At 39.9% G+C, this 11,878-nt stretch overlaps 1 protein-coding gene across 2 annotated transcripts; it reads right to left on the bottom strand.

Annotated features, from left to right (window-relative positions):
• Positions 1-5,786: 5,786 nt before the first annotated feature.
• Positions 5,787-9,126, bottom strand: LOC311267931 (homeodomain-interacting protein kinase 1-like). Of its 2 annotated transcripts, none has more exons than XM_084371202.1 (7): positions 9,054-9,126; positions 7,267-7,453; positions 6,842-7,036; positions 6,561-6,743; positions 6,217-6,388; positions 6,019-6,129; positions 5,787-5,857 (listed from the first exon to the last, which is right to left on the bottom strand). In XM_084371202.1, exons 3-5 carry the CDS (start codon positions 7,025-7,027, stop codon positions 6,353-6,355), a joined length of 405 nt encoding a protein of 134 aa, XP_084227328.1. In that variant the 5' UTR covers positions 7,028-7,036; positions 7,267-7,453; positions 9,054-9,126; the 3' UTR covers positions 5,787-5,857; positions 6,019-6,129; positions 6,217-6,352. The 2 variants fall into 2 exon arrangements, with proteins under 2 accessions (XP_084227328.1, XP_084227329.1); XM_084371203.1 differs by lacking the exon at positions 9,054-9,126 and adding an exon at positions 8,819-8,862.
• Between the last annotated feature and the right edge of the window lie 2,752 nt (positions 9,127-11,878).

Raw genomic sequence — 11,878 nt, forward strand, 5'->3', positions numbered from 1 at the left:
CAAACAGACAGGAAGGGACAACATAAAGAGGAGGGGAAGGATTGGGGGTGGGGGGTCCAGTTGCGCATTTAATTAATTAATTAAAATTAATCGTCCTCAGCCAGGGTATACTTATAGTGGGTCAGCCGGATTGGGTCATTGCTTTACAAATTCAAAAAAGTCATCCCATGTCTTATGAAAGTTCTGAAGGGCACCATTAACAGCAGGGATGGGCATTTCAAGCAGAACTACTATTCGATAATCACAGGGAACTAATCGATTATTTTTCAACTAATCTTAAATGGTATGTCAATTTGCCGAGGGGGGAGGGTGTTATGGGAACATATTCGCTCTTATGCAAATTAAGTTTGTACCCTGAGATGGCCCCGAAAGAACTGAGCAGAGATGAGACGTGAGAGAGAGTGGCATCAGGGCTAGAGAGAAAAAGACGGAGGTCATCCGCATAGAGGGAAACCTTATGCGTCTGACCTCCCCGAATAATTCCCTCCATCCTATCATCCTGTCTCAAAGCTATGGCAAGAGGCTCAATAGTGATTAAAAACAAGAGGGGACTTAAAGGACACCCCTGTCTTGTGCCTCTACCTAGATGGAAATGGTCGGACACTTGATAATTAGTAAGTACAAAAGCCATGGGTGATGCATATAAAAGCCTGACCCAAGAAATGAAATTTTGACCGAAACCGAACTTCTCTAGAGCAAAGAAAAGGTAATTCTATTCATCACGGTCAAAAGCTTTTTCCACGTCTAGCGAAATTACAGCCTCAGCACCCAGATGTAGGGAAGGAGTATGCAAGACATTGAGCAGTCATTGTACATTACGGAATGACCAGTTTGATCATTACAAATGATGGAGGGGAGAATCATCTCCAAACGCAGACCTAGGGCTAAAATCCTGATTAAGGAGGCTTATAGGTCAAATCAAATCAAATCAAATCAAATTTTATTTGTATAGCCCAAATTCACAAATCACAGTTTGCCTCAGAGGGCTTTACAATCTGTACAGAGACGACACCCTCTGTCCTTCGACCCTCGATTCGAGTGAGGAAAAACTTGCCCCAAAAAAAAAGGCCCTTTTAACAGGGAAAAAAAATGCGGAAGAAACCTCAGGGAGAGCCACAGAGGAGGGATCCCTCTCCCAGGACGGACAGACGTGCAATAGATGTCGCATGTACAGAGCAGATCAACGAGATCACAATGTATTCGATTATAAGCGATGGTTGACAGGAGTGAAAGTACATAAAGATGTATTACAGCAATAATGATGAAATGCACATGGAAATGTGATTACTAGTGATAAGAGTAGTAGTGATTAATGGTAAGGATGGTATGTAGTAATGCAGTACGATAATAGTAGTTATCTATTAGTTAAAGGTCAAAAAGAAGTGCAGCACTGGGGATCCTTGTCCTTTTTCAAGAGGAGCGAAATGGTGGCATGATACAAAGTCGGAGGAAGAGTTTTTGTTTGAAAGGATTTAGTGTACATCGCATGCACTAATTTGTCTGAAATTTTTTTTATGAAAGTCAGCTGGAAAGCCGTCCGGCCCTGCAGCCTTTCCGCTTTGCATTAAAGCAATAGATTTTTTTTATAGATTTGGGGGAGATAGTTTCTTCAAGGAACAAAACATCCTCAGGGCTTACTTTGGGAATATTCAAATTACTGAAAAAATCACCAAACTGGTCTGGGTTAAGCTGAGATCCAGAAGTATAAAGACTTGAATAAAATTTCTTGAACTCATCGTTGATGAGTTTGTGATCGGAAGTGATAGAGCCGGAGACAGTTTTTATAGAAGGAATGGTGCGAGAGGCAGCTTTTTGGCGAACCTGATGGGCTAAAAGTCTAGTAGGTCTATCCCCGTCTTCATATAGTTTTTGGCGGGATTTAAGTAGTGATTCCTCTGCGCGCTGAGTTGTTAAGAGGTCAAACTCTGTAAAGCGATCCTATCTTTAAGGAGCTCGGGAGTAGGGTTTACTGCATATTGCTGATCTAGATGGAGAATGGAGGAAGTGAGGTCAGAGATTCTACTTTTGCGAAGCTTATTTACATGGGATGTATAAAAAATGATCTGTCCCCGCAGAAAAGCCTTCAAAGCTTCCCAGCGGATAGATGAAGAGGTATCAGCCACAGGATTAGTCAAAAGAAATGTGTCAATTTGGTTTGAGACATAGGTGACAAACTCAGGGTTGGAGAGGAGAAGAGGATTAAAGCACCACGACCTGTTTGGGGGTCTTTACTGTAAAGCGAGCTCAAGTTTGAGTGGTGAGTGGTCCGAAACAACAATAACTTGATAATCACAAGCTCTAATAGAACCAAGTAAAAAAGCACCAATAAAAAAAAGATCAATCCGAGAAAATGAATTATGTACAGAAGAAAAGAAAGAGTAGGATCTGGAGTTAGGAAATTTGAAACGCCAAGGGTCCACATAATTGTACGTCTCCAAGAACGATTTAACTACCTTAGATGATTTAGAGGCAGGATATGGTTTATTGGAGGAACGATCACGGGCAGGGTCTAGAACTAAATTAAAATCACCACCAAGGATTAGATGATGTGTGTCTAAATTTGGTATAGAACTAAAGAGGTTATTAAAAAAATTAACATCAGCATAGTGTTAAAAAACACAACTAAACTGAAGTAGATGCACTCCCCCCTGAGATACTGTGTGTTATTGTTAAATTAGGTGGAATAAACAAGAAATGAGTAAACAAAAAATAAATAAAAACACACTGGATGGGCATTGAACAACTACTCCCAGCATGAGCCAATACAAGTAAAGTGCATTTAACTTATAGCTGCCAATCTCAATTGAGCTTTTTTCCTCCTTTTTTTTCCTGAGATTGGATTGGAGAGAGAACAATAGGAAGAAGTTAAACGTGCCGCCGCAATATAGTCCAACGTACACTCTTAGCAGCTAACGCCGAGTGGATCACTTTAACAAACAGTAACACGGCCAACCCAAGTCATTGAGGGGAAACAACCCAACAACAGTTATCTGTGCAGACCAACTGCGGTGGGAGTCCGACAGGAAGCTTTTACGTTTTAAGCATACACCAACAGTCATGTGTCATAAAACGCCATCAGGATGGTTGGTTAAGCCATGTTAGCTTACCGTTACTGAGAAGTCAAGTCAAGTGTCAGCTGCGCTGGTGGAATCACCAGAGGTCGCTGGCATGTTGGTTAATGAAGCTGAGAGCCTCCGATGGCTCGGTGAAGCTCACCTTCTGGTTGTCCCACATGAAAACCAGACGGGCGGGATGGTAGAGACGAAAGGTGATGTTAGCCTGGTGAAGTCTGGTAATTGCTTAAGTCGTCAAGTTGTTTCTTCATGACCTCGTTTTCCTTCGTTAGCTGCGCTACCGTCCCACCTAGCCCCGCAAGTTGGTCGCAAGTGTCGGTTAGGGACTCCTCCACATCCTGAATCTTTTCCCCGTGTACAGCAACCGTCCGCTGCAGAGCCGAAATAGCCGCACCACACTCTTTCTGAAAGTTTGCAAGCGACACGAGGTTTTCGTTCCTCAGTTTGTCGATGGCGGCTTGAAAGTCAGCAGCGCATCCATGACTGCGGGCGGGGGGGAGCACAAGCTAGATTGGTTAGCTAGCTTAGCCGTAGAATCAGAGTCAACCGTGGAGGAGTACACATCTTTAGTCTTTTGTCTCGTTTCTGGCATATTTCCAGTCTCTCAAGTCTCTTACAACTTTGGGATAAAGATAACTTGGTAAAAGTTTGCAAAAGCACAAATAAAATATATTTTAGTGGGAGCTGCGAGGAGACCGTCTAGCACACTCGCATGCTTTACTGGAATGCTAAAAGAGTATTTTCCAAGTCAAGAAAGTCACAGTTTGTCGTAATGAAAGTAAAATACCATCTTATTTTGTGTGAAACCACTCAGTGAACTACATTGTCTCGCTCAACATACGTCACACCGTCAACACCAACATGGCCGCCAGCTCAGCACAGAAAAAAGGTACTAAAAAAAGGTGGAAATCACAATAAATCTGTCCTTTTTGGCAACTGCAGATATGTGACTGGAGATTTGGTCAATTCTGTGAGCTGCTAATATACAGGACCAGCTCTACAATGTTTAAGTTAGGGGTTTGGTGACCGTTCAACAAGAAGATGTCACTAACGAGACCGTCTTTATAATTGCATATTTTCACAGTCTCATGAAATTCTTACATACTGCACCTTTAAGATGTTACAAGCCAACAACATTGGAACCAGTTAACTAAAGAATAAAGGACTTTGGATCATTTAGTAACCAACTTTAATAGGTTGTGTTAAAGCAAAGCTGTGGGAAAAGTAAAATAGCATAAATTCTGAAGTCAACTGAAAAGCTGCTTATAATCAGATACCTATGCGGTATTTTCATCTTAAAATGCTTTTTAAGAGCAAAACATTACTCAAGGAAAATAAAAGATTTTTAAAAAAGCTGCTTATTTTAGCTAGACCAATTTGTTGGTGTATGTAGTTAGGCATAATTACAATATCTTGGGGGTTTTGTGTGTTTTGAAATATTATGAAATTGTCTAACCTGTTAACCCTACTGGCCTGATGGTTCCTACATCATGTCTTTCAGTGACTATTGATCACCACCTGTTTTTAATTAGCCTCATTTGATACACCTACAAGATGTCTCGCGAAAATAAGATTTTTAGCAAGCAATGTGGGCGAAACCAATCAGAAAGGGGTGGCAATTTATTTTCTGTTACCTCACCTAAGTGAAGCTTACTTGAAATTGATTAATTTAAACATTTCAACATTTTCTTTTTTCACGGAATACATTTTGACATGTCAGAGTAGGAAAAGCGCAGGTGTAAATAATAAATGAATAGGCTAATCAATTATCTTTAGCTGCTTCAGTTCAAGGAACATGCTAGCCGCAGTCTAATGACTCTCATTATCTGACGTGCTCTCGTGACACTTCCCTCTAGATTCACTTGTGTTGCAATACTGACACCTACTGATGATCTACAGGTGCTGCTGATTGACAATAACAGTGGCAATGAATAACACTGTACCCTGAAATTCCTGTTTCATCTAATACTTTCTTCCCTTTTCTTATAGTACTTACAGTACATCCATGAAACAACTGTTTATATTAATCAGAACCCGACTTGTTTGCGTCACATATATGAGCAAAATGCTCTTTTTAATTGGAGGAGGAGGAACGCTGTTGTGTGTCTGTGTGCGTCATGTGGTGCACAGACTTGACCTCTGACCTGACAGGACATACAGACTGTCCTTATGATTAATAGAAGACAGGTGTGGGTGGGTGAAATAATTCATATTTGATGAGGAACATATTAATAACATAACCTGCAATGGACTCCAGTAGCAGAAACATGAAGTGTGTTTCCCTCTCAGGAGAGATGATGCGCACCTTTACTAAGGAAACACACACTCACTGATACACTGGTTTCCCGGAAACACGACAGGACACTGATCAAACTATAAATGATCACTAACTAACAAAGCACCACCTACAGGACTCACATCTCACACACACACACACACACACACACACACACACACACACACACACACACACACACACTTACTTCAGCTAGTTTTTAGTGATGAAAGTGATCCTCTCATCTGCACCAGCTGTCAGCTTTGCTTTCAGGAGCTCAATACAATGCTCCCTCTCTTCAGCCTCTGCTCCGCTATTTTCCTCCAGATGTATCTAGTTGAGGAAACAATAGTCAAATCAACCATCAGTCAAGTCTTCCTCACAATTATGAAAAGACTATCAATCATAGAGACAATGAAAGTTACTTCACACTTACCTTTTTCATGTCATCCAGACATTGGAAGTCGTTGAGGTTGGGAGGGTTTGATCCACCAAATTCCACAGGTGTCTAAAAGAAGGTTCAAAGTGTTTGTACTAATGTTCAACTAAATCAATCTGAATGATTAACTGCAAAATTTTGACAAATGTTATCATGTTATGTTAACAAGACAATATTCTGATAAAAGATTAAATAACGTCTGTTAAGTCAGAGAAGGTTCATTGTGGCACCTTGAGCTGCCAGCTGCCGGACTCAGACCCGTTGAAGTAATACTTTGTCCTTTGACCCTTGTCAAGAAGATGGTCTACTGGCTGACCCAGGAGTTCAGTGATGCTCAGCAGCTGGAGATTAAACACAGTGTTACATCAAAATATGCAAGAGGAAGCAAAATATTTTCCCAGGAGGGCAAAGTAACTACCCGCCCGTACCTGAATGGCCAGTTCTCGTTTTTTGTCTGACTATAGTAGATGACTTTCTATTTCATAGTTGATCTCTCCTTTGAACGGCGTGTAGCCGCAGATCAGCCTGTACATCACACAGCCCAGGGACCACATATCAATGGCCTCAGAAAAGTGACACCCCGAAATAATTTCTGGAGACCTGAATGTGAAAGAGAAACATTACACAGGATGTTAACACTGTCATATTTTGGAAAGTGAGCACATGGCAAGAACATGTTACAGGGAGGAAGCAGACAGCTACTTCTTCATGGTAAAAATTGTGAACTTATCACTCACTCCAGTGTAATAATAATACAAATAATCCACCTTACCTGAAAGCTGTTGGTTGCGCCAACTTGCCCTTGATGGCGTCTGATCTGTAAAAAAGCTGAACCGAAGTCAATCAGCTTCACTTCGAAGGGTCGTACTTGGGAATTCACCATCACAATATTCTGAAGTTTCAGATCACCATGGATCACCCCAATCCTCTTCAGTGCATCAAGTGCTGTGGCCATCTGAAAGTACAAGGTCAGTTAGAGTGTACCAAAGCCTAAAATTGACTGAGTGTTCAGTGCTTTGCCTTTCATCTGATGGTGCTGTGTTCATACTGTACCTGTTGGATGATGGATCTGATGTCACTCAGAAGCATTGGAGCAAAACCTTTCCTCTTAGAGTGGACATGAAGGTCTATATCCAGTGGCTCAAGCAAGAACCCTCCCTCTCCAAATCTGGTTGGAAAACTATTGATAAACTTGGCAGTGCTGTGTTTCAAAAGGTTATGGTCCTTCAAACTTTTCATTATCGGAACCTGGAGACACATGGCAAGTTTGACAGGATTAGTTTTTTACAGTTAGTTAATACGTTAACATGTGTGAAGTCGGTGTACAAGATATTTGTACAAGTGTACAAATAATCACTATATATTTACATAGTAATTTTTGTAAATAGCTTTACCTATTAAGGTATTATTCAATTCAACTAAGTAAAAGGAATAGCTTCTTTGCACTAGGCACTTACTGCACCTTTAAAGTTTCCTACCTCATTGTCTTAATTTTCGCGAAAGCAAATCAAGAGGTCTAGAATTCACTTTCAATGTGAGCCTCCTGCCACTCCTCTGAAGACTGAAGAAGGCATTAACATCCAACCAGACGACTTCACTCCATCTCCAAAAATTCTACCATCAGGTGTGATCATGGTTCAGCCTGCCTCAGCTGAGAACACACTGCTGCAGGAAGATCAGGAGAGTGCAGTAAGGTGAGAAAAAAAGAAATAAATAGAATCAACAAAGAATAGAATCATTTGCCTTTTTCTTTCACTCGCTTCCAAATCAAATCAACATGTTAACAAGAGCTAGTTGAGCTTTAAGATGTGATGACAATACCAGCAATAACACTGACTCATTCTTCCTGAGCTTTTGAGTGGGTTTTCCCTGGATGCTCCGGTTCCCCCACACATTTGGTCAATAAACAATCAAAATGTATTTTAATGTCATGTCTTTCATTAGGCTAAGTAATACCACTAGTATTAAGTATTTACTCAGTGTTGGTTTCAGATTTAGAATGTGAAACTGAACTACTCAGTACTTTTATATTAATGATGGATCAAATCATATGAAATGTGTCCATTGTAGAGACAAGCTCACAGAGAAACAACAGCTTTCTTCAGCGAATAAAAATCTAAAATGAAAAAAAACCCAAAACCACTGTACACTACCTGCTCTGCACCAAACAGCAGACAGACACAGTTAGAGACTAGCTGGTGAACATAGCAGAGCATTCAAATATTAACATAATTACACACTCCTCCAGCATTTCCATATTAAGTGCAAAGTTATTTAATTTCCTCTCTTTTGACCTATTGTAATGGCATGTCAACACTGTGAGTCATCCCTAACTTCAGTGGAACAGTGCTTAGGTATTTATTGATTCGGTATTTATCTTTAAAAATGGCACACTGATGTCAAAAGCCCTCGGCAGCATAGATAAGTAAACTCTCATGTTTTGGGGATATAAGCAAATCTTTTAGTTCTTGTAACTGTGATCCAGCCACAATCCTTCACCGGAGCCAAAACCTCAGAGTCTGGAGGAATCAAGTATCATTGCTCAAGATATCACTGCTTGTTTAACAAACTAGTAATGTTCTATTAGAGATAAGTTAAAACATTAAGAAGAACACCAAGTGGATCCACTTGCGTCCCCTGTCAAATAGCAAATGAAAATATGTTGGTTGAATAAATGAGAGGGTGTAATAACCATCCTGGTTTACACATGTGATTAATTCATACCTCACACTGGCATGCTGACAGCTTCTGATAATGTGTGTATATGCACATGTACATGCAGCTATTATGCATGCAAACGTGCATGATCAGGCCTGTGGGCTACGGCAGGGGATTTCACTGATTAACATGCCTTCAGTCAGAGATATGTAACTCCTCTGTGACATCAGAAGCCTCATTCCTGAAGTTGATCATTTTTTGCTTATTGTTTGCTGTCATACATGAATTTACTGTGGTACTTCTGCAAAGCAACCCCTTCAAAATCTCAGTCTTGATGGCAGCATGTACACAAGAAAGACAAAACACTTTTACTCTTTGCAGCTCTCTGTCCACTCCAGATGGTCAGCAGGAAGTTGAGAGGGTCGGCAGAGGCTACAAAACATTAGGCTACTTTAACTAGCATTACGCTAATATATGCTAATAGACATGAAACAAACAGGTTAATTCAAACATTTAACGTTATCAAAACTCCCCAAACTATATAAGCCCAAGTGTTAAACGTTTTTACTACTTTACTACTATTTTATCATATACATTTCAAACTTACAGTGCGATGAAAGACGTTGTTTATGACCGTGTCTGTGTGTTTAGCTGAGATAAACTGACGACCTGTCCAAGTTGTACACTACTCGACTCTCACCCGTTGCATGCTGGGATATACTGTAGAAACCACGCAGCCCCAAGCAACCTGGTACAAGGTAAGCACTCAGTAAAATGGCTGATTATTTTAATAGAGGCCACTGTTTTCTTGATAATATATGTAGAATTTGTCCCACAGTAAAATATAGAATTACAACATGTAGGCATTCAATAGAAACTAATTGGAAAGTCCAAAATGTGTAGTATTCATGTGCTTGTGGGAAAAGAATAGCAAAATAAATACATGAAATGTATAAAGTTTAGCTCATATTTTTCACTGCAGCATAGTTTGGGATTTCCCTCCACTTTAAACAGGCCTTGGAGACTACATATAAGAACTGACAAGATGAGGCTGAGTTGACATGAAGCAGAAATGATGTGAGGAGGAAAGTCCCACAGCGTCATTATTGCGAAGTGAATCACAGTTTTATGAAACATTAGTGTCAACTCTGCCGGGTTCTTCAGAAATTACTGATCCATTAGCAGCTCCCCTTCCATCACTTACTACATCAGCTGGATTTAACTTTGAAGGAAAGACACGTTTGGATATCAAATCATTCACTTTTGTGTTTTGAAAAAGTCACCCAGGTCAAGACTAATGAAACATGGAAGCAACATAGTGCAACTCACATGACAATGTTTTTAAATCTGGAACGTTTGGGTATTTAATATGCCATGTATTTATATAAATTCAAACTGATGGCACAAAAACCAAAGATTTCCATCTTTGTTCAGGACAAAAAGATGGCCGTATAATGGACATTTTATTTGATATGATAAAAGTCAGCTGTGATACATTTCAGCAGCAGACAGGCCCTCTTTTTTGTCCTTTGTGTTTTGCATAATGTGTCGTGAATCAGTGCCCCTTGACACCTCAACAAAAGTGAGGTTCATGCTAGAGCAGGCGCTGTTCAGAGCCGCTCGGCTCAAAGGTCTTTATTGGGGTCACATTCAGCTTTGCAGACCACCCAGCAGTGTGGGTGGAAACACATTCATGACTATGAACCCTGAGCTTTGCCACGATGACAGATGAGGAAAAAATACTCATAATTCTCTCTTAGACATAAATGACCTGTAGCACCTTCACTGAAAGAGTCTTCAGTTACACCCTGCAGCTGGGTGGCACCATCGCAGGCTGAATTATGCCAAACATGAAAGGCACAAAACTGTGATTCACAATGCCTTTAAAGCTCCCTGCATGTAACATTAATCTTTGAGGAGGAAGCATGACCAAAAAACACTGTCTCCCTTTATGCACGTCCGTTCAAAAGTAGACTTATTGTTCCCACACATGGATCCATACCACCTGTCCCCTGCAGAGGGCAGTGTTTAGATGAGAATGACAGCAGAATATTACTGCCCATGGAAACTTCCCCTGGAAATGTTCCTGTGAAAACCACAGAGGTGGCCCACAATCACCACATCGTGGGCTTTGGCACAGCTCATCCTCTAATTATGAATGACATCAGGCAAATTGTTGTAATTTGTGCTGCGAGCGTCAGCGTCAGTCCAACACAGTGGTTTGTCTTGATTTGCAGCATGTTTTATTCACCACCAAGTCTCATCCATCTTTATTATAATGTTTGAGTGAATATACAACATTAAAATTGCAAGAACCCTCTTAGTTTAATGTTGTTGGGGAAGCTGAGTTTTATTAAAACCTTAAAGTTCCCCTCCAGTTGAAAACGTGTTTTTCTTTTTGTTCCAGCAGTTGAATGTTTGAGCTTCACAGTGTAAATTGATGTGTGTGCAGAGTTTGACACCAGGCAGCTGTTTTCATATTCATTGCTCAATTTCTCTGCGCTAGTTTAAAATCTGATTTGAAGAGGCGGACATGTGAGCATTGATTTGTGACTTCAAAAATAGTTTGAAAGTCAATCCTGGCTCAATATTCAGCGTACATAAGTTCGGAAACTTGAAGCCTCCAGTGCATATACATTGAGAATAGACTTTACAGTGAAGAAGGAGACATCTTGTGTTCGGCAGTTAGACTTAAAGGAGCACTATGTAGTTTTGGAGAAGAAATTCAAACTCAAAATGTTTATATTTACAATATTATTGAGGTAATAATACACATTCAGAAATATTTATCCTTTCCATAACTGAATAGACAAGCTGTTCTCAGATGAAAATAAAGTCTGCAGCTAGAAAGGTGGTAGGGTCCGCCAGATATAAATAAAGTAAAACAGTATGAAGTTGTGTTGTCCTTTAAGGTTTTGTTAAAGTTTATTCAGTCATGAAAACAAAAAGAGTTTGTTTATTTAGTTTGTTTGGGCATAAAAACATCAGTCAATGAAGATCTCTTTCTTTCCCAAAACTTCATAGTGCCGCTTTAATGAAATGAAAAATATTTGTATTTCGAGATTTTTAAATGAAGGAGGGCCATTTTAAGGATTTGAACGTAGTAATTATACTTTTTTTTTATTGCAAATCATATTAGATACACATTAGAGATTTTATTTCGTTAGCCTCAACACATGTATGGAGGGCGTTTAAATTCAATGCTAAATAAACAATATTTACAACAATTACATAAAAAATTCTCACAAGAAACTTTTAATCTGCACCTACTGGATCCATCTTTTCTACTTTTTTGAAGTCTGTGTGAGAGCAGTGAGAAAGACGCAGTGTGGGGTCTCTCCAAGCAGCAATAACATTATTCACGCTTGAATTATCTAAGCTTTCCTCTCTCTAATACTTGAGCTCAAAACCAACTTGGGAAAGAAAGCATTA

This window comes from Pagrus pagrus (assembly GCF_965226575.1).
Source record: "Pagrus pagrus genome assembly, chromosome: 13".
In the NCBI taxonomy this organism is placed as follows: Eukaryota; Metazoa; Chordata; class Actinopteri; order Spariformes; family Sparidae; genus Pagrus; species Pagrus pagrus.

Coding starts and splice junctions, on each gene's coding strand:
- LOC311267931 (XM_084371202.1), bottom strand. CDS start 7,027: ATGAAAAGTTTGAAGGACCATAACCTTTTGAAACACAGCACTGCCAAG. Junction 6,744..6,841: donor TCAGATCCATCATCCAACAG/GTACAGTATGAA, acceptor TTGTACTTTCAG/ATGGCCACAGCACTTGATGC. Junction 6,389..6,560: donor GCGCAACCAACAGCTTTCAG/GTAAGGTGGATT, acceptor TTTCACATTCAG/GTCTCCAGAAATTATTTCGG.